Here is a 26,986-nt window from a genome sequence, read left to right as displayed (position 1 = left end):
GCAGGAGCTCTGCAGGGACAGGTAGCCCTGTGTCTGGACAGGGACCAGCAGCAATAGCTCTGGATGAGTTGCAGCCCCCAGTCTCATGGGGCCCCTCTTCCCCTTTCCCCTTCCCTGGCTCCCTGGCTCAGCAGAAGGCTAAACACAGCTGTGGGCAAACACCTTTATTCTGACCATGTCCTAGGTTCCCCAGAGCAGGAGGAAGAGGCTGGAGTGGCCTGTGCTAGTGGGCCTGGGGACAGAGGCTGCTTCCGGTGTGGCTGGAGCTGGCTCACCAGAGGGGTTCACTTGGTCTGTGGCTCGAAGTCCACATCTTCCCTGAGGAGGGAAGGAAGCCGCGTTCCAGCGAGGGGGTGGAAGCCGGGGACCTGCTCTTGCTCTTGGATCTGGTCTCTGAGGCGCTGGATTTCCTGGCGCTGCATTTCAATGATTCTCCCCGTCTCTTCTTGCTGGTTCAGTCTCATGGTGGGAGCCACGTGGAGTGTATCTTCACCAGGCACTGGAAAGGACAGAGCAGGACTAACTTGGGGCTGTTACTGGACAACGGCAAAGCCTTTTCAAAACCAGCGTATCCTCTCTTCCTCCCACCCTGTCTCCCAAACATCTACTGGGGTAGACACCCAGTCCCAGATGCTTGGGATACAGAGACGAGCCATTTCATGGTCTAGCAGAGAGGGAGAAATGAAGGGACACACTTCAGAGCAATAAGGCAAATGCTGAGCATGACCTCGGCCCAGCCCCTGCCTTGAGCCCCCAGTCTGCCTGCCCCTGGCCACTCACTCTTGTTCCTTGAGGACTTTCCTGAGACTGTCAGTCACCCTCCTGTCCAAGGGGCTGCTGTCAGCCTGGGCATTCCTAATGTCCATGAAGGTAGGTCCTTCATCCATTCCCTGGCCTCACAAGGCTGACCTTTCTGCATTAGTGTCCTTGGCCTCCATGTCATGTTGGCACCCACCCTGTGGCTTCCATCCCTCGTGGTGCTGAAGACCCTGCATCTTTAAATCCTCCACTGTGGCACTCCTCTCCCCCATTGCTACCGCTCAGTATGGCAGTAGGCCTTATCCTCAAGACACCTGGTACCCGCCAGATATCTTTAGATCTTTTCTTCCTGGATAACTCCATTTTTACCTACCAAATCCAAAAGGGTTCCCTCCCTGTAGATTCACTCCCTTTTCTGTCCCGTTAGACCCACAGTGAGTTTCTTCCGCCATTTCCCTGACTGCACCCTTGGTACTCTAGAAGTTCCGTCCTTCTGTCCATGTGCCCCACCCAAACCTGAGGTGAAATCCACCCAGCGTCTTAGCTTTTACATCTGACCTGTCATGTGCTATTGAAGAAGTAATATATGGGATTCAAGTTCTTGGTTTCCAACCGAGACGGACTTTCCGTCCAGAGGCAGCCAACGCTCTCCTTCCACACAGCAACGCCTCTCAACTCCCACCTCCACTCTAGCTCCTCTCTCCAACTTCGTTTTTTCACTTGTGGTAAAATATACATAACATAAAATCTACCATCTTAACCACTCCTAAGTGTAGAGTTTGGCAGTGTTAAGTACCTTTATGTTGTGTGCCAGTCTCCAGAGTCCACCCCATCTCCTAAGATGGAAACTCTGCACCTGTCACACAGCAGCCCCCATTCCTCCCCCAGCCCCGGCAACCACCGTTCTGCTCTCTGTCCCTATGAACGTGACTCCTCCAGGAACCTCGGGGAGGGGGCGTTGAAAAGTATTTGTCTCTCTGTGACTAGCTTATTTCATTCAGCATGATGTCCTCAAGGTTCATCCATGTTGTAGCATGTGTCAGAATTTCCATCCTTTTTAAGGCTGAGTATTTCACTGTATGTATACATTTTGTTTGTCCATTCATCTGCTAATGGACATTTGGGTTGCTTCCACCTTTTGGCTACTGTGAATAACATAGCTGTGAACATAGATGTACAAAGGTACAAAGAGCTCTTTGAGACGCTGCTTTCAGCCCTCTTGCATGTATACCCAGAAGTGGAATTTCTGGGTCACATGGTAATTCTGTTTTTAATTTTGTGAGGAACCACCATACGGCATGGCTGTGCCATTTTACATTCCCACCAAGATCCCAGTTTGTCCAGATCCTCACCAATGCTGTTTTGTTTTGGTAATACCATCCAGATGAGCAAGGTGGTCTCTCATGGTTTTGATTTCCTTTCCCTAATGATTAGTGATACTAAGAATCTTTTCATTCACTTATTGACCATTTGTATATTTTCTTGATGGAGAAATGTCCATTCAAGTCCTTTTTTCAATCTGTTGGGCATTTTTTGTTGTGTTGTTGAGTTGTAGGAGTTCTTACATACTCTGGACATTAACTCCTTAGCAGATACATGATTTGCAAATATTTTCTCCCATTCCACAGGTTGCCTTTTATTCTGTTGTGTCCTTTGATGTACATAGGTCTTAAATTTTGATGTAGTCTGATTTGTCTATTTTTTCTTTTGTTGCCTGTGCTTTTGCTGTCACAACAAAATGATTATTGTCAAATCCATTCTTTCTCCCGCTCTTACCAGATGACACAGCTGCCTACTTCACCGAAAAACTGTCTCCAACTCCCTGACCACAGCTGAGCTTCTCTCCGTGGAAGAGGGATCTCTTTTCTATCCGCTAACAACCTCTTCCCCATGTATCAGGAGGAAAAACTAGAAAAGAACAGATGTCAGATGCCAAGGGAGTGAGCATTTCAAAGCAGACATGGTAGCAATGGCCAATGGCCAGCCTTGCCCAGGCCTCAGGTCTGATGGAGCCAGCATTCAGAGTACTTGGCTTACCCCATCCTCCCCAGGAGACGTCTGGACACTTCCTGCCTTTGCTCTTTGAGTCTTCTTTTCTACAGTTTCTAGACTTTGATCTTTAGTATCTTTTCTTTTTAGGTCCTGACCCTTCATCTCCCTCTGCTGCTGATTCTCTTCAGGCAAGCTGGGGCCCTGGAAGGAGCAGCACCCGGGAAGGTACAGCGCACAGAGGCCTGCAAGCCTGTCCACCTGCCTGGGCCTGCACTGCTTGCCTCTGCCTGGTTTGTTTACCTCTCCACCTGTTGCCTCAGCGGCTTCCTCTCTTTCCTGGCTATACACATAGTCTTTGGACTAAGCTCTGTACCCTCCCCCACTGGCCTTTACCAACAGCTACTTACCCAGTCACCATCGGGCTGCCCAGAGAGACCCAGCCTGCTTGTGAGGCCACAGTCCTGGAGGTGCCCACCAGAATGAGTTTGGAAATTTTCTTTCTCGGTCCTGCCACTAGCAGGCCTGGCTACACAGTCATCTCTGCCGCAGTGCTTCTCCAGGTATCATAGGATCATGATGCAGACTGGAGCTTTAAGTCTCTCTTGGCCACCCAATCCCTGTGTGAGGCCAATGGATCTCAGAGGTTGGGATGTGTTACTCTGGCAGGTCTTCCCTGACATGCGAGGGCTGGAGGGCAGCACAGGGGTGATAACAGAGCTGCTGGCTGGCCTCCAGAAGCAGTTGTCTCCTGGAACATGCCTGGCCGGGGTGACACTGCCCCACAAATGTTCCCAGGGGTACAGCTCTGCCTCCTGGAAGACCAGCTCACATAGAAGATGGCCCGGTGGGCTTCTGACTGTTCCCCGCTCTGTCTCCTTCCTGGGTCTCTGAGCATCTTGGGGGCATGGGCTGTGCTTCTCCTCGTTTCTTCCCTTCACTCCCACAGCTCTCCCCAATTCTCTTTGATAATGAGCTGCCTGCTCAGCATAGTTTTGCTTCAGTCTTACAGGGTGCCTCCTTTGATGGCCCTTCTTCTGTGTGCTATGATTGTGGACATCCTCCTGTCTTCCGTGGCATGTGACTTCAGTTCTCTGCTCATGCCTGTCCCCTCCACTCCCTCCTCACATCCTGATCTCCTCTTGTTTCTTGCTCTGCTCTGAACCTGCCATCTTCCACACCTGGCTGGTCTCTTTCCTCCTACCCACAAGCTTCTTTCAATAGATCAAGTTCTGCTTTTAAGTGATGGACAATAAGAATTCAATTACTGATACATTATGTTATGTCTACTCTTTTATTTGCATTTTATGTTTCTATCACTTTTTCCTTTTCTTTTTTGACCTTTTTAAAATTTAAGTTCCCCCTCTCCTTTACTAGTTTAGAAGGTATATACTCTCTCTCTTTTTTACTGGCTGTCCTAAAAATGTAAACAAGCATTTTTAACTTGTAAAGCCCAAAGTAAATGAATATCTTTACTCTCTTGTAAAACAAGACACAGAATGCTTTAACTCCAAGCCCCCTGGTTTATATACCTAGTATTTTAATTCTATCTTGATATTTTAATCCACATTTTAGACATTGTAGTTTTACACAGTTAATAGTTGTTTAGATTCTACATATTTGCCTTTACTCTGCTCATCATTTCTTTTCGTATTCAGACAAAAGTAATAATTTTTCCTCCTGAGATATATTCTTTAGCAGTTCCTTTAATGAGGTTTCTGTTGGTGACAAATTCCCTCAGTTTTTGCTGGTTAGAATTTTTTTTTCTTATGGCCCCCCCCTTTTAAGAGAATTTGCTGGTTTTGTAGCTCTAGGGGGCAGTTACTACCTCTCAGCACTTTGAAGACACTATTTCACTATTTCTGTGTTTTACACTGTTGGTATTAGGAGTCAGATATCAAATGAATTGTTATTCCTTTGTATGTAATCTATCTGTTCTCTCTGGCTGCTTTTTAAATCTCTGTATCTTTGGTTCTCTGCAGTTTAGATGCAGTTTTTTTTTTTTTAATCCTGTTCCAGATCCGCTGGGCTTTCTGGGTTTGATGATTGACATCTTTCATCAGTTCTGAAAAACTTTCAGCTATTCTTTATTATAATGTTGCCTCTCCTCATTCTCTTTCTTAAACTTTAGTTAGACATAATTTGGGTTATCCCATACCATGTTTTGTCTTTTACTATATTTTTGTCCCTCTGAGCTGCAATCTGTGTTATTTCTTCATTATTTTAGTGCATGAGTTCTCCTTCTGGCTATGTCTAATCTACTGCTCCATCTTCCTATTGATTCTAATTATAATTACTATAATTTTCATTTCCAGAAGTACTTTTGGTTCTTTTTCTAAATATTCCTGTTAATTTTTATACTCTTGCTTTTTTCTTCTTCTGAGTTTTAGAGTTTTAGTTCTTATTTTAGGTCTCTCCTCCATTTTTAATTAATATCTGTATGTGATGTAAAGGTCCAACTTCATTCTTCTGCATGTGGATATCATGTTTTCCCAGCATTATTTGTTGAAAAGACCACCCTTGCCCCCATAGAATGTTGAAAATCATTTAACCATACATGTGAGGGCTTATTTGTGGGCTCTCTATTCTATTTCATTGGTTTAATGTCTGTCTTTATGTCAGTACCACACTGTTTTGACTACTATAGCTTTGCAGTTAAGTTTTGAAATCAGGAAGTGTGAGACCCCCAACTATGTTGTTCTTATTCAAGATTGTTTTAGCTATTTTGGATGCCTTGAGATTCCATATTAATTTTTAAATGGATTTTCTATTTTTGTAAGAAAATCATTGAGATTTTGATAGGGATTTTATTGATTCAGTAGACTGCTTTGGGTAGTATTGACATTTTAACAATACCTTCCAATCCAAGTCTTCTAAACCATGAGTATGAGCTCTTTTTCTATTTCTTAGTGTCTTTAATTTCTTTCATCAATGTTTTGTAGTTTTCAGTGTACAAGTCTTTTGCTTCCTTGGTTAAGTTTATTCCTAAATATTTCATTCTTTTTGATGCTATTGCAAATGGAATTGTTTTCTTAATTTCCTTGTCAGATTGTTCCTTGTTAGTGTATAAAAATGCAACTGATTTTTGTGCGTTGACTTTGTATCCCGCAACTCGGATTTTTCACCCTCTGCATGAAACCTTCCCTTATTCTCTTTGGAAGTTTGGAGGATTTTTCCCTTTGTACTCTGGTGTTCTGGAATTTCATGATGATGGACTTGATGGGTCTATTTTTAACCTCTATATTGTATACTATATGCATCCAACAGCTTCTTAAAGACTTCTGTATTGTTTTCAGTGCCTCCTTCACCCCCACTTCCAGAGCTGCCGGCTTCCGCTGATCCCTGAGCCTTCGGGGATGGGGTTCTGTGCTGTGTGGTGGGTTTCCTCTAGGTTCCCCACTTGCTGCTTAGGACTCAGCTTTCTCAGGTCTGCAGAGCCCATTACTACTCATCTACCCATTTCCAGCTTTCAAAATTTTGTGTCACTTCCTTTTGCATTTTCTTTGATCTTATGGTTTATTTATACCTTTTAGTATGTTTCCAATTAGCCATCTTTAATTTCAAGTTGTAATGATATGGTTTTAATAGTTGAAAAACATGCAGGTGTGCCTATTAAACCTCTTAGTTAACTGTGTGAATGAAAACAACATAAATGCTGCTAAAACTAAAATAGTGGTTTAGGGATGCAGCCTCTCCTTTTCAGATAAGGAATTCTTAAAAACCAACTGAATTAGTCAGTCTTTCACAACTTGAGGATGTATACTTTGAGCTGACTTGTCTTGGTGGCCCATGTTCAAAATCAGAAGTCAGACTGGTTCTTCATGACCAAGAAGACAATTGGTAATACCTGTCTCCAACTGTTACAAATGAGATCTTCCTTAGGTAAAACTGTATCACACAAATGATATGACATTTAGATTGTTTTAAAATAATCTATGGTGAGTGTTTGAGGATACTAATAAGCAATGTCAGAAATGAAGCAAGAGTGACAGAAATTGATACTTACTGAAGTTGGGGAATAGATTCATGGGAATTCGTTACTTTTCTCTCCATTTTTGTGTATGTCTGAAGATGTCTATGACAGTAACAAGGAGCCTGGCTGTACCATACAGCATCCTGAGGAGGTCTCAATTGATTATTTGCTAGGATACTTGGGTATATTTGAAATACTTTTTAAAGAGCAGTTTTGCAATCATTCACAGCCTCATCTATGGTTCCCCTTCAACAGAAGTCAATTGTCTAAGAAGTCAGTTGTCTTGGTTTGTTTAACTCATGCTGTGCTCTCCCGTCAGTTCTTTAGAACTAACATTGCCACTTCAGGTCCTACCCAGAGGGTTTACTCCTGTCTCAACTTGTCTTCAACTCTAATAAAAAGGGCATATGAGATTACAACATTTTATATATAGATATACATACACATGATTTTGTAATAGTTTAAGGCTCATGAGAAGTTAGGAAAATTGAGTACAGAGAGCTCCTGTGTATGTGTCAGTCACTGTCCCCCAGTGATAGTGTCTTACATAACCACAGCACGTGAGGCAACTGGTGCTTGAAAGACCCAGTCCACAGCCGTGAGATGTTTCAAAACTCTTCAAGGTTTCTAAGCTTTATTCCTGAATGTAACGACCAGAAAACAATATATTTGAAACTCACCGGCTTCGTTTCTCCACAGACATGCTTTACATTCTTGGTTTTTTTGAGAGCCCAGATAGGAAATGAATACCTGAAGAATGTTTTTTTTTTTTGTCTGAAAACCTACAGTTAAAGGCCCAATTATGTTATTCAACACCCCTTTCGTAAGGGTCCATGTGGTAAATTTCTTACAGAACTTATTACCAGGGAAAGGTTTGTTTCTCTAGAAAAAAACACTTCCTTTTGCCATAAATGAGAACTGTATAAGCCATTATATTTCATTGTTTCCCTTTTTTGCCTTGCCTATCAGAAATTCAGAGGAACTTTAGGATATAATTGCAGTAACTAACCCATTTAGTATTTCTAATGTTATTCTTTTCCCTACCCTTGAAATAGTTTCTGATCTTTCTTTTTGTCTTTAATTGTATAGGTCCACAATTCTAAAATGCAAAAAGCTCTGATAATGGAGAGCATTTTATAATTTATGAAGTTCAGCATGAATATTCATATGTTTCACTACAGAAGTACTAAGGTGTTTGATGCCAGGACACTGCCCTGGTCTCCACTGGGGATGTTATGTAATACACAGTATGCAGTATGCTCTTTCTGAAACCTGGAAATTCTGAATTCTGAAACCACAGCTAACACAAAGGATTTTGGTCCTGTGTGTGTTTGTCCATGGTAAGGTCCTTATAGAGAGCAGGGTTATGGTTCGGAGAGGAACCCAGAAGGCAAAGGGGAGGATGTGACCCGATACAGGAGGACACTTGACAGAGGCAGCCTTGAAGGCCAAAGGGAGGCCTGCTCGTGGCTGCTCCCTTGATCCCAATGCCCATCTCCTGTGGCTATGGTGACATTACCTGTCTCTGGAACATCTTGTGGTTGGAGTTTCCTGGTCAGTTTCAGAGCTGCTTCAAGGTCATAGACTTGGGATCGGGTGAACTTCAGCTCCCTGCGGAGCTCATTGATCTCCTTGATCAGGGAGACATTTTCCTGCAGAAAAGAAGATAGAGAGAGTGAGTGCGGATGCATCAGTAATCAGTGGGCACAGGGCCTGCCCTGGCCTGGGGCTGCAGGTGTGAGGAAGGGGTGGGGTAGGTCCTGGACCCAGATTAACTCTCTGCTTCCTCCATCAGGTCTGAGTCTTTATCCTTGCTCACGGATCAGCCTCTTGAGTTACCAGCTAACTAACCTTCAGGTAGTTTCTGGCAGTGTAAGATGCTGACAGTGTGCACCACTCCCATCATCCGGGCTCTTTCCAACATCAACAGTTAACAACAATGATTCTCTAAGCACTTTCTATGAATTTAAGGCATTGAAGAATCATAGTAACCCTATGAGTAGATTCCATTACAATTACAATTTTATAGAAGAGGAAACAGCATAGAGAGGTTATGTGACTTGCCCAAATTACAAAAACAGCAATAGTAGAGTCAGGATTCTGACCCTGGCAGTCTGGCTCCAGAGCTCTTAAATACTGTACTTTATTCACTTTTTCCCATTCATTTGTTGAACCTACATTTATACTTTATCTGCCACATCCCTGGGATGCAGACAGAAATAAGACGTGGTTTCTGCCCTAAGCAGCATACCGTTTAGTGAGGAACACAGAAAAGTAAATGGATAAATTAATGTTCGCTACATCCACTAGAAGTTCACTCCTCTTGTTTGTGTTCAACTAATATCTGTCCGTCCACCCATATGATATTTATTGAGTACTTATTTGTGCCAGGCATTGTGTTGGTCCTGAGGTATACAGAAAGCAAGACCTGGCCTCTGCTCTTGAGGAGTTGAGGGTTTGGTGCGGGGTCTGGCAGTTTGGCAGGGTGGCCACCTTGCTGTAACGGAGGAGTGGGCACAGAGGAAAGGTGCTTAGCCCTGCCCAAAGGACTGGGGTGGACTCCTAGGACCGGGCCCTGGACTGAGACTGCAGAAGTTACCAAGGCGAGAGTAAAGGAGTTCCCATACAACTGGAACATCAGGAGAAAGGCAGAGAAGTATGACATGGCTCGTGTGGGGAGCTCACAGCAGTTCTGTATCACTGGGCACAAACTGACGGGCGCAGAGAGGAGGGAGGGTGGAGAGCCTGCTGGGGGCAGGGGGCAGTCTCTTCTCCCTTCCCTTCCAACACCTCAATCCACTGCCTTCCTTTTCACACCCAGCAGACACCAAGGGTGGCCCCACGTCATCTCTGTCGTCAGGGGCCCAGAGGGAGACTGGCCACTTTGCTCTCAGAGCGCTAACAGCAGTGCCTCTCCTGTGACCATGCAGAGGAGTCACCTATGGGTCCTGTTCAATGCAGCTGCTGAAATGCCAGGCCCGGAGCAGGTCTTGAGATGTTGCATTTCTAACCAGCTCCCAAGAGACGCTGCCACTGGTCCATGGGCCAGACCATCCATGGATAGCAAGGCCCTCGAGGGTCTGAGTACCAAAAAAGGCAAATGCAGGTCAAATCTACATAAAATGGACCTGTGCCAGGAACAAACTGTGCTTCCACTTGGGCGTTCTCTCCAGAGCAGTGACAGCAAGCCCTGACAAGCACTTCTCTGTTATGTGGGCATGCCTGTGGAGCCCAGGGGGGAGCAGGGACTGAGCTGGAGACACTCCAGCATATTCTTTCCCCCCAGAGTGTCTTAAGCATGTCACATATACCTTCAGATTTTTAGTATATCACTTAATTTCAGTATTCCTTATTTAAAAAAACTCTGTCCTTAGATAAAATGCCCAGTTATTGCCAATCGCTTGTCTTTGGCTCAGTTTTGTGCCTGTTTTTCTATGAACTCAGCACGTTTTCTCTCTCTGACCTTTTGCCCTTTTAACCAACCCAGGCCTTGCCAATGAGTCTCCCCCATTTCCTTTCCAGATACTCACCAGTAAAACCCTCTGCTCTTCTCTTCCCCCTGGAACCTCTCCATGCCCACTTTATGTCATGACATAATCGACCCAATACGGATGTACTGGGATCTAAGACCTCGGGCTCTGCCATGCCTGTAAGAGGCACTCAAATAAATATGTGTGGAATGGATAAAAAAATGACTAATGCAGTGGACACCAAAGTGAATTAAGACAAGATTCTTACTAATAAGGAGATTACAGACCAGGGGTAAAGGCCAGACAGGGGACCCAGGGAGCCTCAGGAGAGCTGCAGGGGACTCAGCGGTACCCTGCTCGCTCAGGGCTCTCATTTCTTCTCTTTGTGGGCGTCTTGTAGTTTAATTTCTCCTGCCTTGTTCAATAAAGAAATAATAGTTGAGATAAAGATTAGAGACTGAAAGTACCATTTTCCCAGACTCCTCTGTTCACATCTATAGGTACTGCTTCTTGATCCTCACCATCCATTTTGTTACTGAATCCTGTCGATGTTGTGTTTGACCTGCGTCCTGTGATGGCCCTTTCTGCTGTGATTGTAACCAACACTGAGCAACTTTCCCCTCTGCTACTGCAACGACCCTCAGTGGAGCGCCTGCCCCCGCTTCTCCCTGCCCCTCCGCTCTCGACAACTGACACCAGGATTGGGATTTCTGGCTACTTTTGGTGTTTGAACAGAATGCTTATTTCTGACTCCGCTGCCAGCCTTGGGCACCTCCATGATGCCTGCCACTTAAATGGGCCTCCAACACATGACTCAGCCCTAATTAGAGTGTATTGAGGCCCATGACTCAGTGCAGCCTCATTTCCAATTCTCTTTGTTTGCTCAATCATTCACTCATTCACAAAAATCACTTGAGACCAGTTCTGAAAGCCTGCTGGCTATTGTGCCAGACATGGGAGGTCCAGCTTGGGTCCTATGCGGAGGTGCTGTGTGAGTCTGAAGAGCAGGGACCGCCCAGTGCGGGGAACGCCCCCTGAGGAGGCGGGGGACCAGGCACAGGTTTCAGGCCCAGAGGGAGCTAGCAGGGTTTGCTAAGGGCTTGGTGATGATAATGATGATAATGAGAGGAATCATAACTTTGAGGGCTGACTGGATCCCTGCATTGTAGCAAACATTTTGTGTATGTTACCTCCCTAATCCCTAGAGCGACCTTGCCAGGAAGGTATTATCAGCCTCATTTTCATATGAGGAAACTGAGGTGCCCACTGGCTAAGTGGTAGAGCTGGGATTTGAGTCCCAGAGCGGCTGCCTCTGAGGCCTGCTTCTTTCTCACTGCTGCTTCCAGGCCCTTCTTTCCCACCTCACTGATGTCACCCCATCCCACCACCTCACACTAAGCGGCCACCATAGAAGCTCTCCAAAAGGTTAAGCTGGGCTCCCTAAAGAGTGCTTCCCAGAGAAGGAGTGCTTTCTGGGGTGTTTGTGTTCTAAGGAGTCCAGAGGTCACACTGAGGTCAATTGTATATGCTCTGGGTAACTGTGTGCACTAAAAATGTGAACACAGCAGGTTTGCTGAGCCTTCTGTTCCCGACCCCTACAAAAACCCCTCCAGTCCTCCAGGCCCACCCAGCTTCTCTGCTGCAGGGAAAATCCGCTCTGGGCTCCATCAGGTGCCAGGTCTTGGGGTATGTAAGAGACTGGCTGCGGGATGTTAAAACCATTACACAGCAAGCCTTCTAAACAAAGGGGCTATGCTGACTGTCCAGGGCTGCCTTTGGTCGAGGGGGACGCCAGAGAGCCAAGGACAGGAACTGCCTCGGACAGAGCTTTCAGCCCAGAAGGGAGAAGGGAAGGGAATGCCTACAGTACCCCCAACTGGCCTTCCCTGAGATGACACCCTTACGAATAGGGCAGTGGATGGCAGTGTGGAAAATTCAGGCAACAGATTTATTCCTTGAACTTGGTTACCCTGCATCAGTGGCATCTTTCTAGAATCCACAGCTGGTGGAGTCACCATCCGCCTAACTGCACAAATGAACAATCTCTCTGGTCCTCTTTCAACCTTCTTCTTATGTTTAACCTGGCATTTTACTTTTACTCTGAAATGTCTTTTGACATCACAAGGCCTTCTTATCTTCCTTTAATGCTGTTTCCTGCCACGTGCCTCTCCCCACCTTTCCACCCTGCCAATCGAATTCACCTTTCAAAACAGATAACACCCCTACCTATTTAAGAAACCTTAGGTGGCACCGGCTTGCAAGAGAAACTATGCTTTTTGGTGTGGCAAGGAAAGCCCTTTCAACGTGACCCTCAGCTACCAGCCATTTCAGTGGGCTCTCTCTCCCTGCCCCGATGCTGTGAAATTGAGTAAGGCTTCTGGACTCCCAGGCCCCTGAACATGCCTCATTCTTCCCTGCTTGTCCTCAGCTGTTCCCTCTGGCTGGAAGGCTCTTTCTCCACTTTGTTCCCTGACCACATTCTACTTACCCTTCAAGGCTTATCTCAAATGCCACTTTCCCTAACTGAAGCCCACCTCCACAGTGGGCCCGAAGTCCTGGCTACGCTGTACAAGGCAGTGACTATTTCCTTCTGGTCCAAGTTCCCCATGACGGGTTCCTTGAAGGTTGGCATGCTACCTTCATCTTGGAGTCCTCCACAGTTGGTACAGAGCTTGGTTTATAAGAAGCCCTCAAAAAATGTGTGTCCTACACGTTTGTATTCCATACCAACTCTTATTTTCATGTCTGTAAGCATGCTGGAGAATGCGTAGGGAGGCCCTGTGCCCCTGTCTGAACATAACAAACGAGACAGTGACCTCATTTCCTGGTTTCTAATGAGTTTCTCTCAGATACCATGTCCACCATAGCCTTCCTTGGCCTTTCTGGAATGAAGTGTCAGGGTGTCAGGGATCTAACACCTGCAGGCAACTTCTTCCCGACACACACCAGGGCATCAGGCCCCCAGGCCCCCAGCTGGACTCTGGGCTGGCTCGTGTGATGCCCTCTCTGGTGACTCCAGCCACAGGAACCCCCGCTCCATGCTGTGACAGCCTTCCCGGCTCCCCCACTGGATTTCTGCCTTGGTTCTTGGTGTTTTGCTTGGAGGAAGGGATATCGCATTTTTTGAGCACCTATCCTGCTTAACATTAGTTATCTCCTTCAGTCCTCCCAGTAACTCGCTGAGGTTGGTGTTTCTTCCCTATTTTACTGAATTCACCCGAGGTCTCCCAGCAAGGATGGCAGAGGCAGGTCACCTGGTCTGCACCATGACAGCACCCACTCTCTTTCCACCACCTGGGTAGGAACATGGTTTTGAGCCCGGGTTTGCCTGCCCTGACATCTGGCCTTGTCCTGGCCCAGCCCTTCTCCAAGTTAAGATCAAAGAAGGAAACAATTCTTATGATCCAGAACAGTGGTTTTGAAAGTTTTCTTTTTTAAACAATCTTCCAAACAGAACCTTAAAAAGACCCCACAGTAATAAGCAAGGAATCTCCCTGCTTGAGGGGTGGGGACCCAGAGCCGTGTCTCCAGGCCCCCCCAGCCCTTGCTCCCTGCAGTTGTCTGGGGGCGCTTCTAGAAACCTATAAGGGGATTTATTCACAGTGCAGGGGTTTACAGTGCTTCTGGAGAAAGCACTCTCCTGGGGATTTCCCTCTGCCAGCCATCAGGGTGTGGGGGGACTAGGGAAGGAGCCTGCCTGGGTCTCCTCTGTTCCCTCCACCCTGACTCACCCTGGCCCAGCAGGAGTGGGTATGTGGCCTCTGGGGTGTTGGGGAGCAGAAGAGACCTCAATCCTGCTTGAGGGGCCTCATGCTGATGCTTGCACCCTCTCCCTAGCCTGTGGTCTTCACTTTCTCTCCTTTTCTTTCTTCTTGGACTGACATTTGCTTTGAGTGTCTGCCTGGCATGGAGGGAGGGACCCAGCCCTTGGAGTAGCCTCTGGCCTGTGTTCTGATGGCAGAGCACACATGCATGCTCAGCACAGCCACCAGCTGACAACTTCTCCTGCAGGGGCCCTGGGGTCACTGCCCAGCACATGGCACTCCAGAGCCCTGGTGGGCTCTCCATACCCTGGGGGCACTTGAGACGCTTAGCAATGGCTCTGTGTGGTAGCTGCTGGTGCTAAAGGATGCCACCAATTGGATCAAGTCCTACCTCTGGCCCTCTGGCTGCTTTCATGGCCCAGGAACAGGGCAGTGGTTTGATGGCGTGGGCTGCTTGTAGGCAGGGGGGCTGTAAGATGGCACGAGATCCACCATGCCTGGGTCTGGCCTGACTCTCAGTGCACTCTGCCTAGCTAGGTATGAACTGGCCAAGCTGGGAACTGGTTTGTTCCAATCCAACTGCAGCCCAACCCCATTCCAGTATTTTAATCATGGCATTAAAGAAATACAAACAAAAAGGTATGTGCCTTATAAATGTGATTCTGATGTTCTCTTTTGATATTAATTCACATTAATTGCCTCAGATGCTGCTGATACACAAACAAATCTGGCAGAAGAATCCCTACTGGCAGTCCTGATTGTGTGCTGAAGTGGACGCAGCAGTAGTGGGGTCAGGCTCTCTGGAGAGCTCTAGGAGCAACCTGGAGGGTGGGTGTGGAGAGCTCAGTAAATCAGAGTGAGGCTGACTCTTCGGGTGGGTGTGGTTAGCCCTCCCCATCAAGAGATAAGGGTGCTGGGACAGAGGCACCAGAAAGGTCAGATGGGGTGGAGATGGGCATGTTCTGAGGAGAAAACTGGGCCCCAGGGAACCTGCAATCTTCACTTTCTCTCAAGGAGCAGAATAAAAAGCAGCAGAACAAAGTGAGGGGAAGTAAGAGCTGGAAACGGGGAGGAGGAGAGAGTGACTTGGATCGCTGAAACCACGGGGATAAAGAAGGGGGCAGTGGGAGCAGTGGGGCAGGACCTGGCATGCTTTGGGTAGAGATGGGTGGAGGGAAGAAGGGGGTGCTGGTGAAGGGAGGTGGGGAGAGCTGAACGGGCATTGGTAGGACAGGGGTGGGGATCGAAATGCCTAGAAAACCTCCTTGGCAGGGCTCTGGGCCATGGTCACAGCCAGGATGAGCTCTGAGAGGTCAGAGGAGGAGACTTGAAGAGAAAGTTCAGGGAAAGCTAGTGGGTCCACTGGATATCTGGGGACCCAGAGGATGGGCGTCACTGGAGGGGCCCCTAACAGGCTCTCTCATCTCTGGAGCATGTACTCCAAGGGAGCTGAGGTGGTACGTAGGTACCTGCATGATGCGGACATAATTGGCACGATGCAGCTCACTCTCCTTGACCACCTTCTTCTTGAGAGTGGCTAGGTTCCTCTCCAGGTGCTCCCGCTGGCGGGCGTACTCCTGCTGCAGGTCTGTGTTCAGCTCTGCGATCTCCACCTGATAGGCAGCGGGGATGCTCAGAGAGGGAGGGGAGACCCTCCCAGGAGGAGAGGGTGAGGCCAGGAAAGAGGCAGGGCTCACCATTTCTGCCTGCTGCACATACTTCTCAAAGAGGCCTCGGACCTTCTCCTTCAGCAGCCGGGGGTCCTGGATATACGCCACGCAGTTGTGGAGGTCTGTTTTAAACCGTTTGACCAGTGCCTCCAAGTCCCGCTCCTGTGATCAGAGGCATTTACTTCTGGCACTGCAGGGACTCTGCTGGTTGGGGGGCAGGGTCTGCAGGCAGAGGCAAATGGCAGCAGAAAGGGACAGGAGCCACTTCATGTGGGACTTATGGTTGATGGCCGGGGCCACAGGGGCACAGAAACCCAGATGGGCCCATAGCCAAGAGGCAGAAGCACTAAAACTTTCGTGCACCTGGGCCTGAACAGCCTCACCTTTAAGAGGCCACCCAGATTGACTCCCTTATTGGCTCAGGAGTCCTTCCAGGACCACGGGCCTTAACAGATGAAAGGAAGTACAAGTGGTCGTCACCCTAGTCCTTTCTGAGCCAAGATGGGTAGTACTGATTATCTCTTGAAGGTCCCTGGGCCAGAGCTTCCTTGTTGCCCTTATCAACTCCTGACAACTTTATCCTTCCTGACAGTCAAAAGGGCTGTCAGGAGTGGGTAGGGGGAAAATGACAAAACTGGGCAGAACGGTTTATCTGCAGATCCGGGCTAGACTCACTCTCTCCCATCATGCTTTCTGCGGTGACAGTCTTCCCCAACCCGACTTCTCTCCTTTGCTCCCCCAGCCCTTTATTCACAGTCTATAATTTTCCTCTTTGCACTGTAATTACTAGGCACATGCCAAAAATTGCCTATCCATCTCTCCAGTCTGTGAAAGGCAGGCTCTGTGTCAGTTTATGTTTGTAGCTCTGAAGCTTCTAGTATCACCTAGGACAGAGTCAACTCCTAATGTGGGGGATGGAAAAATTCAATCTGATTTAACATTATGGAGTGCCCTGTGCTAGGGGGTGACGGCAGCCAAGTCCTGGCCCCAGAGCAGAAGACTGAGTTCCCAGCACTGGTTCTGCATATACCAACTGGCCATGGGTGCTGGGCTAAGTTTCTTAACCTCCTAATCGCTCTCTTGTTTATTACATTAAGAGACTGGGATGGACGATTTTTGAGGTCCTCCTAGCCTCAGTATTTTTTGGTAGTGAAAGCCTTTTGCCACTGACCACACATGACCTCTCTGAGCATGATCCTTCCCAGACAAAACAAGCCAGCACTATAAACATTCATATGAAACTGGCTTCTTGTCCCCTTAGTCACTTTGCCCCAAGTCATTTTATAGTGTCACATGGATTCTCTCATGTAAATCTGCATGGGCCTGAAATCTGGCAGCGCTGTGAACAAGTAAAGAATGTAAGTTAAAATGGGAATGTATCTTAGCAATGGGTTGCTCTGCCTCTTAGACACCAGTTGCCTGCTGCCAGCAGATGCCAGATCCTGCATCCAAGGACAGCCAGACTCTGAAAATCCTCACACCTTCTGTCTTTCTCTGCGCATCTCCTGGTCAGTGGCTCTTAATTTCTGCCACAGTTCTGTGATGTTCAGCTCCAGCTGAGTGTTCTGCTTATGGAAACGCTCCAGTTCTGCTTCCATCTACAGAGAACAAGGGAAAAAGAGTCAAGAATGAGAAAGTAAGAGAATGAAAATGATATTTGAGAACTAAAGTCTTTCAGTAGGGATGCTTCCCCTGCTAGCAGGGCATTTCTAGTTCCTGTCTATGGCCTCTGGAATGAGCCTTTCTGCTTACTGCCTGCTGGCCTCAAAGCCTCCTGCCCCCGGCTGATGTGTTAATAACTCAGATCATGTGTTTCTGCAGCCAGGTGATGAATTTTCCACTTAGTTTCCCTGCTCCTTTAATGTGCTGGTTACCTTCTTTCCTGAACTCTTTAGAAATTGATAACTATCCAGTCCTGGGCCTCTGACCTCAGGTAGGGTTCTGCAGAGAAGCACCTCCCTTGTCGGCTTTGTGAAGTTGTGTGATTGAATCTTGACCCTGTGGGGCCACAAGTCATCAGAGGTGATTCTAAAGCAGAAAGTTTTGAGGGACTGGCATGCAGGCTTCCCAGTCTAAGGCATAAAACAGGAAAAAAGAAGCAGAGAGGGACCCTCCACCTTGTCATTCTGTTGTAAAGGGCTTAAAAAGTATAACTGGGGAGAGTGTCTTACCTAGTCTTCAAAAGAAAAAGACAAACCATCAGTGAACTTCTGAGTTTTTATTCCTTGTCACATTTATAGTAACCAAAGACATGTGAATAACAACTGGAGCTTCTGATTAGTATGAGACCAGGTATAGGTGAGCTCTCAGCTGATCTAATTTCTGCCTGAAGCAAAGGACTGATGTTTGACACATTGAATCTGGTGGTCACTAGTATTCCTGTTACTAGAGAGAGAGGTTTGCTGACTTTTTCGGGGGGATGGGACAGCTCACTGGGTTTTTTTTTTATGGCTGAATGGAGTAGTCCCTCTAGTCTATCCAGGCCCTGTGGTCAGATTTCAAGGCTCTTGGCCATCTTCTGGGGTACCACGAGGCCCAAATGAGCCACAGTCATGTTCTGGACACCAAGGGGCAGCTTTTAAAAGAGCGTTGTCTTCATTGTTGGAAGCTTTCTGTACAGACAGAATAGTCTTTTGACCCAATGCCTAGCACAGAGGAGGCACTCAGTAAGCGTTTATATGAGTGAATGAATCTGTGGAAGATGTAGAAGGAAAAGGGGAGCAATAGTGAGGAAAAAGGAGGAGGGCCTGAAGCAACCTGCCTTCTGGAAGAGGAATGATAAGGTAAATATGCAACGATGGCACATCTATGTAAAGCCAGTGTGTAGAGGACATACAGATAGGGTGGGTATCTGCACAGCTAAAAAAGAATGTGCCCATTAGAAAGGGCCACCCAGCCATCATAGGCATAGGACTACTGAACTGACTAAGGTAGTTTCTGTCTTTGAGAAGTTTCAGGTCTAGAGGGAGAAGACAGAAAGAAGAAAATCAGAAGCTCAGGTGGGAGGGGATAAACACTGTGGTGGAGGCAGACAGGGCCCATGCATGTGCTGAGGAGGTGGGCAGGGGGCACCCAGAGAAGTGCTCAGCTGGGTTTTGTAGGTGGAACAGGTATTAGAGGACAAAGTGGGTGGGGAGGACAATCCCAGGCACAAAGAACCACCCGCACGTGGAGGGGACCAGAGGCGTGGGCAGCCGTGCATCTCTGCAGGCTACAAGTAGTGCAGGTGAGAAAGGGGGGTGGCTGGAGAGGTCAGCCTTGCTGGGTCACACAGGACCCAAGGGCAGAGGCTTGAATAGCAAGAAGTTTGACCTTTATGCTAAAAGCTCAGGGAGCCACTGACATGAATCACCCAAGGAGTGGCAAGATCTTATTTGCACCTTGGAAGGCCTGACACAGTTCTGCTGGAGAGAGCAGGACTGGAGCCAGGTAGACTGGCGAGGAGGTGAGAGGACGGTGTCCTAGATCAAGGGAATGGCAGGTGGAAAAAGAAAGGGGCTTCTCTGAGGTCATGTGTGAGTGCCTGCAACTGGCTGCCCCTCTTTCTCTATGGTCTTGAAGTCAGTGATGATGGTGTAGGCTAGAAAGGAAGGCAAAGGACACTGAGGATAAAAATCTATTTTGTAGAAAAACAGTGAAATATGTCAAAGTGAATAGCTGGCCAGACAGCTAGGACACCAGGCAGTACGTGGGAGCAAGCCCCTCTTCCCAGTGTGGAAACTCCATCTACTCTTTCGTGTGTCACTCCTCACTTGGTGATTACCAGCTTGGAGGGGGGCAGGACAGAGGTGTTCTGCCTGCCGGGGGACACTGCGCAACATCTGGAGACATTTTTGGTTGTCATGTCTGGGGAGAGGGGAGGGTTGCTACTGGCATCTAGTGGGTAGAGAGCAGGGATGGTGCTAAATATTCTACAAGGCACAGGATGCCCCCACAACAAAGGCTTCCTGCCCAAAACGTTACAAGTGCTGAGGCTGAGAAACCCTGCACTAGATAAATAGATAAGAGTGTGAAGTAAAGTGACGATGTTCTGGAAATTCCATCCCTAGGAAGGAGTCACCTCTCATCAAAGAGAAGCTGGAAAAGTGTGTGTGGGCAAGGCACCTGAATCAGGGAAGTGTTATGTTTTCATTCAGAGTTTCAGGTCTACAAAAGGGCCCATGGCTTACGGCTTCTTTCTTCTCGGAAAAGGAACTCACGGGATATCCATAGCTGGCGGGCCAAATGGGTCTCTGACCCCCAGAGGGAAGCCCCAAGGCCAGAGGCCACTGGGGAAGGAATCAAGCCCAGGCATCAGCTCTGGCAGCAACTGGCACGGTGGGTGGGAGAAGAAGGGGCCCTGTTTGAATCTCTCCCAAGTGCAGACATATTCCCTGCTGACGATCAAGGCCATGGTTGGTCAGTCCCTCAGGTATGTTGGGGTGGAAAGTAACTGACCCAACCTTAAGGCCAGTTGACAAGGATGCCAAATGAGGAGGGAGCAGTGCTTTCCAGGGGCCTGGAGCACACCGGCTTTCCAGGCAAGTGGGGCCTTTCTTTCTCTCATCTCAGGCTGCCATTTTTGGGCTGAAGTCATTCAAGAATGGCAGGAGGCCCAGAGGAGCAACTCTGAGGTCAGCCAGGGACATCCCGCCTTATCCCAGAGGCCATGCCCTTTCTGGACTCCCTTGCTCTGGACTGATCCTACCATCTGGCTCTCTTCCTGGGCCTCCTAGAACAAAGACTTGGTTTTTCCCTGCCACAGCTCTTGGGCATCCAATCCGAGTTGGGCCACAGTGCTTTCTGACACCCTTTTACTTGTCATCCTTGCTCAGCATAATTAGAGAAAATGGAGGGGGAGCAGGAGGACACTGGGATGTGGTAGTCAAGGAGGGCCTCCTTGGAGAGGTGACATGTGAGCCTCGATGTGAAAGACACAAATCAGCCAGTCATGTGACCATCTGGGAGCTTCTGGGCAGAGGTCCCCAGATGGGAAAAGCGTGGCTTTTCTCAGAAAGGCAGGGAGAGGCTGGATCGTGCAGGGCCTTGTGGGCCTCAGTAGGAGTTTGGATTTTATTCACCACTGGGGATCACTGTAGCCTCTATGCAGAAACCAGACTGGAGGCTGGAGGCAAGTCCAGATGAGAGACAACGGAGGCTTTGAACTGGAGTGAGGGCAGCAGAGGGGAAGGAGCGTTGGCTCTGAGATATCTTTTGGAAATAGACCAGATAGACATTGGTGATCAGATAGACACTGGGAAGGCAGGAAGTCCGTTTTAGATCATCCATGGGTCCCATGGTCAGCTGCTCTCTGCCCCATGAAGGAGGCTGGCAGGTAAACGTGTCTCATAGGGAAATGCAATGTGTAAGGGGCTGAGGGGCCAGGTGGAACACTTGCACTGCCCGGGACTCTCGGAAGCCCTTATCCAGTTGACTTTGCTTCTAATCTCTCTCTTCTCTACCTTCATCCTGTTTGCCTCCTAGAATACACACTTAATTATGCCCCTCTCCTGCTCAAGAGCCTTTGACGACTTCCTATTCCCCATCAGATGAAATCCAAACACCGCGACTTTGCACAGGGCCCTAATCAACATTTCCAGTCATAATAAAAATGTTAAATTAGTTGCATTAGAGGGTGTGTTTTCTGGTGCCACAGGCTGGTGGCTGAGTACACATTGCCCCCTGGTGGCTGAAGGCCCAACAGCTGAGGTTTCTCTGAGGGCCAGAGCATGCCCATTAAGGTGCTGGTAGAGCCGAAGCCACCCCAAAGGCTCGTCTGCCCTCCCTGCCAGCACGCCACATCCCAAAGCATTTCATGATTGTACAGCTGACCTCCCAGTTGGGCCTGCCTCCCTGTGGCATCCTCTGTGGAGTGGAGGCTGCCCCCAGCTGGGAGCGACCAGGAGCTGGGGGCACAGCTTTCTCTCATTGCCCCTAGGCCAGCCAGGACTAGCTGGGGAGGGGAGAGCGGTCCGTGAGGCCGGGTCTTGTGGATGACTTCTTACCTCCTGAATCTGTTCCTTCATCACCTTGATCTCATTCTCGCGAGGTTCTATTTGCTTCTTCAGCTCCTTTATTTTGTAGTCGAGCACAAACTTAAATTTCTCTAGTTCTTGGTTTTTCTTTTTCAGATCATAGATTCTCTTCTCCTGTGGGTAAGATGAGAGAGAAGTGAGAGGGATATCAAGAGGCCCTGGTATATGAAATCCATTTGAGCAAAGAACATAAATCCTGTGACCTACTAATTGAGGAGGCCACGGACTGCTCTCCTTGCTGGGGACAGAGGCTGGTTCCCCCACTAGGCTGCAGCACAGGCTCCTTGGCTTCTGTGCCAGGACGTCATTCATTCACTCACTCATTCAAATACAGGTTACAGGCAACTGTACTTTCCAAAGCTTGGCTCTCGTCCCACATGCTCTTCTACAATGTGATCGTATATTTCTCTGTCAAGCAGTAGGATCTAATCACCATCTAGCTGGACTTATGTTTTGATTGCAACCCAAAAAATGCAGCTCAAGGGATGCTGTGTGGCTTCCCAGGCCAGCTCAGAGAAGGCCAAGCAGCTTCTACCTGGTTCTCTTATGGCACGTGCTCCTGGGGAGGCCTTCTGCTGTGTAAGAAGTCCCACTACACTGAGACCTCCAGGTTGGAGAGCACATTAGGTGACCTGGTTGACAGTCCTAGCTGAGCCCAGCTTCCCATCCATCCTGGCCAAGGAGTGGGTCATGAGAATGAAGAAGCTACCCTAGATGCTGATCTGCCAGCCTCCAGCTATTTGGGTCACCCCTGACTGAGGCCCAGCAAGGCCTGAGACTTTGGAGACAAAAACAAGCGATCCCTTTGCACCGTGTCCAAATGTCAGACCCACAGAATCTGAGACTATAATAAAACAGCTGTTTTTCATCACTCAGTTTTGAAGTAATTGATTGCACGGCAATAGTAACTAGAATGTAGGTCTATCCATCCATCAAAGATTTACTGAATGAGACCTTTTGCCAAGGTCTGAGATTCCAAATAGAAATAGGACACAGTCCTGGCCCTTAAGGAGAGAACATGAGCTGGGAAGGCAGATGTGTCAATCAATGTAATCCTGCACTGTGACGGGTGCTGTAAAGGAAGACAGAGAGGCACAGAGTGTATTGAACCAGCATGAACTTGCTGGTTCATGGGGCATGTGAGGCATGAGGAATGGAGTAGGGGGGAAGACAAGGTTCTTGAATATTAAAAGGGGCTAAAGGGGGTATAGAATTTATCCAAGGGGCCAGGAGTCGGCCAACTACAGCCCCTGGGTCAAATGTGACCTGTTGGAACATAGCCAAGCCCACTCATTTATGCCTTGTCTATGGCTGGTTTTACACTAAAATGGCAGAACTGAGTAGCTGTGACAGAGGCCATACTGCATGCAAAGGGTAAAAAACTACCTAGCCCTTTACAGAGATATGTTTACCACCCCTTGCCACAGGCAATGCAGAGCTCCGAAAAAATTTTAAGTGGGAGAGTGACAGCATTACAGAGTCGGGTGGCAGGGAGCAGGGGTGATAGTGGGAAGGGAGGCCATTAGACTGGTTAGGAGGTTGTTGCAATTTTCTATGTCAGGGCCCTTAACCTCTTTCTTGTCAAACCACCACTCAGAGAATACAAACAGAGCTCTGGACTTTTCCTTAAAAAATGGCCAGTACATACACAAACACTCCCAGGCAGAAATCACATGCAGGCACTAACCCATTTCATCCTTATCAGACCCCCAGAGGGGCCCCGCTTCACAGCAGAGAAAAAGGCACAGAAGTTGTCCAAGGTCCAGTAAATGGAGCTGCCTATGTTGGAACCAGGTAACCAGCACTGAAACCCACATCTCAGCTCCTGAAGAATTCTGCCTGCCTAAGGCACGAGGGCAGAGGGGAGGCAGAGGAGGTCACGGAGCCTGGGTCTGCCCAGGAGTTTTGGATAGGTGGTATGCCTCACAAAATGTGATGTGTCTGTCTTCTAAGTATCTGTGAGAACGGCACCCTGAGAAGTGATGGCGTTCTGGGGCATCTGGCAGGAACAGGCCAACCACCCGAGTTCCTCTCTGCCCAGGGACACCATGTGGGCAATGGGGTGGGTGTGCCACCCCCAGTGATGGGGACTGTGACCCTAGGACATCTGGAGCCGTGGTGAGCAGAAGCCATGCAATCACCAACTTAGGCTTCTATCCTAAGTTTGTTGCCTGTAAAGAGAGAGGGCAAGATACTTAACTACTTGGAACTCAGTTTCCTGAACTATACAACTGCGTTGCTCATGGCCCTGGGTTGTTGGAAGAAGTAATGGGATGTGTTTGCAGCATTTAGACCAGTGCCAAGCACACAGCTGGCACTTCACTAACTGCTCCTCTCCCATTAAGTTAAATGAGGTGTGCCTGGAAGCCAGGGACCCTCTCTCTTGAGCTTTGTCCTCATTGCCTGGGTCCACCTAGGCTGTAGTTGAGGGAGGACAGAAGCTGAGGATTTACCTTGTCTTGAATCGTCTCATCTCTTTCCTGAATCTCCCGCTTGAGGCCCATGATGTTCTTCTCCAGGGACTTAATGACTCCTTGCAGCTTCACCTGCTCGCTCTTCAGGGTTTCAACATCATTGGCTCGCTCTTCAATCTCCTTCTGCAGGCTGCTGAACTAAAGACACAGAGGGCAACAACAAGGGCCACCAAAGTCTTTGAATTCATCTCCATCCCTCCCAGCTGTCTCTAAATTTAAAGAGCTCCCCATCAGAATTTGGGGCAGGTCAGGAATTTCCCAGACCAATGGGTGATGTGGTGTTCAGGTTGATCAGATCCAGCCCCACACCCTTAGGTGAGGACGAACTATCTGTATCAAGAGACTCTGGAGACCAGCTCCCCACGTGGACCCAGAACTGTCCATGACCACACTGACCTTGAGAGGTTGGGATCCATGCCCCATCAAGGTCACAGAGATTGGGACCTCAAAGATGAGACTTCTTAGCCATGTCCAAGAAGGGAAGACATGATTGTCCCCTGGATTTACTAGTAGTGTGATTTCTCATAGGCAGGAATGTGAGCTTGCTTTGCATTTGGCTTTTCTTGAGACTAAATGTTTGGGGAAACTGGCAATTCTACAAGGAGCTGTGAAATGAATCCCTCCTCACTTTAACCATCAGTGGCTACAAACATCTGTCCCAACCTATAAACTAAGTATCCTGTACCCCAAGTCCTCCACCCACAGAATCCAAACTGGAGCCACCCACAGCTCTGCCCCAAGAGCCTGTGGACGCCTTCACGTACAGGCGTTCTCTGCCCCCCACAGACCTCAGTCCATTGCTATCAGACATTTAGCTCTGGGAGTTGTGCCTGAATCCTACATGCCAATAGATGAAAGCCCAGAGAGTGGCCATCAGTGTCACAGTGACCCTCACGCCCCCTGTGTGAGGAGTGGGAAGGGCAGGCCCCAGCAGCCCGTGTCAGAGCGTGTGGCAAGGCTCTGCTGTGTGGGTGCTCACCCCTCACTTTCCCTGCAGTAAGGCCCTTGCTGGTCCCCAGGCTGCTCAGGGAACAGTCCAATACCTTCTTCCTCATGATGCCCGTTTCTCCTTTAAGCCTCAGGTTTGATTCCTTTTCATCCTGAAGCTTTTTCTCATACTTAGTTTTGATATCTTGGATTTCCCTGTCTTCATCTTCTTCAATCTGTTTCTTGGTCTCTTCAAACTCCCGCAGCTGCTGCCTGACATCTTCCTGGGCCTGGCTCGGAGAGAGAGAGAGAGAGAGAGAGAGAGAGAGAGAGAGAGAGAGAGAGAGAGAGCGCGAGAGCTCAGGAGCAAGGGGACGCAGGACAACCTTTGTGCTAACAGGGCCTGGGGCGAGATGAGCACATGAGGCCTATCATGGGGAGTGGGAGACCGAGGGGCACTACAGGAATGGAAGCCAAGGCCGTGGGTCCCTTGGCTGTCCGCTTTCTTCCTGTCTGTCCTTCTGTCCTTCTGCCTTCCTTTCTTTCCCTACCAGGTTAGGCCCCAGGCTCCATCACTTTAACCACCATCTTACCAACACCCGCATACCCTGCTCGGCCTCTGATCTTCACACTGACAACAGGCTTCCATTATCTTTCCTTCACTGACCTTGTGACAGTTATAATTTTATATTTATTTGTGAAATTACTTGATCGTTTCTCCCAGTAGATGTCTTTTCTTCAAGATGGCAAGATGTCTCTATACACCCATCATTGAGCCCCCAGCATATAACATACACGGGCACATAGCAGGCTTTCAGTACATATCTGACTGAATGTGTGGATCTTTAACTGTACCCTCCTGCTCCTTAAACCTATCACCTGCCGTTTCACCTCCCAAATAGTTCTCGCATCAGCCACTTCCCTTTAGTCCTCTGCCACTGCCCAGCCACTGTCATCTCTCGTCTGGACTATTGCCTCTGCCCCCACCCAGAGGCCTCCCTCTAGCCATGCTTCCCTCCAGACTGTCCCAGCAAGGGGAGCTTTCTACATCACCTGACCATGCCACCTCCAACTTAAAAGCCTTCCATGGCTCACCCTTGTCCTCAGGACAGAGCCCAGACTCTTGTGCCAGGTCCGCAAGGCTCTGCAGGAGTTACCTCTCACCTCAAGCTCTTGCCAGAGTAAACTAACTTTGGTCCCCCACATGTGCACAGGCCTTCACACATGTTGTCCCTCTGCTCTCAGCCCTCTTCCTGTGGCCCTCTCCTGTTCTTCCCTCAGCTCTTAGCTCAGCTATCCCTTCCTGTGGGACGCCTGCACGTCCCCTATCATGTTGCACTGCACTGTAACGGCCTGCCTGACAGACTACTTCCCTGGCACGGAAGCTCCTTGGTGTCAGGACTACAACTCTCTGCTCGCGCTGTGAAGACCCAGCATACGCAGTACCTGGTGATGAATGAGTAAAAGTCTAGAGCCCAGATGCTGGAAAAACTGACTCCACCTGCGGGAGTTTGTGAAGTAACTAGGGCAGGACTCCCCTTTGCTTACTGCCGCCAAGTGGTGGAAATTTTACATTACACCAAATCAGTCGCTCTCTTAAACTGACCCTGGCCTTCTCCCAGGCTGCATGTGACAGCATGGACTGAGTGTTTTCTTTGAGGGGGTAAGACAACAAGATGGTTTAAAACTGGGCTTGATGGTCTCCTGAAGAAGGCTTCTTTACTTCTCCTTCACATGTCACCAGACCCTTGCAGCCTAGAGTAGCCCTCGGGCCCCTGCTCTTGGTCTGGTAGATGCTGCTAAAAAGTAAAAGGATGCCAGGTGGATGCTCCCTAGGCAAGTTCCGAGTTGAAATCCTATTGACTCAAAAAGGAAATGTATTAGAATCACAGTGTGAGGTCCTGTGAGGAAGGTCAGCCCTTCTCTGCTGGAGGGTAGACTCATCT

At 48.4% G+C, this 26,986-nt stretch overlaps 1 protein-coding gene across 2 annotated transcripts in view; it reads right to left on the bottom strand.

The window, feature by feature from the left end:
• Positions 1–157: 157 nt before the first annotated feature.
• CFAP57 (cilia and flagella associated protein 57) overlaps positions 158–26,986 on the bottom strand; it is a 65,950-nt gene continuing 39,121 nt past the window's right edge. The window contains exons 16-23 of one of the 2 annotated variants that reach the window (XM_036892917.2): positions 25,157–25,330; positions 24,093–24,251; positions 21,610–21,753; positions 17,107–17,223; positions 15,653–15,787; positions 15,425–15,568; positions 8,241–8,373; positions 158–499 (exon numbers count right to left, since the gene is read on the bottom strand). In XM_036892917.2, the coding sequence (XP_036748812.2) occupies positions 285–499; positions 8,241–8,373; positions 15,425–15,568; positions 15,653–15,787; positions 17,107–17,223; positions 21,610–21,753; positions 24,093–24,251; positions 25,157–25,330 (1,221 nt within the window). In that variant the 3' untranslated portion in view covers positions 158–284. Of the gene's footprint in view, positions 500–8,240; positions 8,374–13,672; positions 14,777–15,424; positions 15,569–15,652; positions 15,788–17,106; positions 17,224–21,609; positions 21,754–24,092; positions 24,252–25,156; positions 25,331–26,986 lie in introns of those variants that run through there. The other variant, XM_036892918.2, reaches the window with a different exon arrangement.

The sequence above is a fragment of the Manis pentadactyla genome, chromosome 4 (genome assembly GCF_030020395.1).
Source record: "Manis pentadactyla isolate mManPen7 chromosome 4, mManPen7.hap1, whole genome shotgun sequence".
Taxonomy (NCBI): Eukaryota; Metazoa; Chordata; class Mammalia; order Pholidota; family Manidae; genus Manis; species Manis pentadactyla.
Note: the sequence above shows the minus strand (reverse complement) of the source record. Positions and strands in the feature narration are given on the sequence as shown.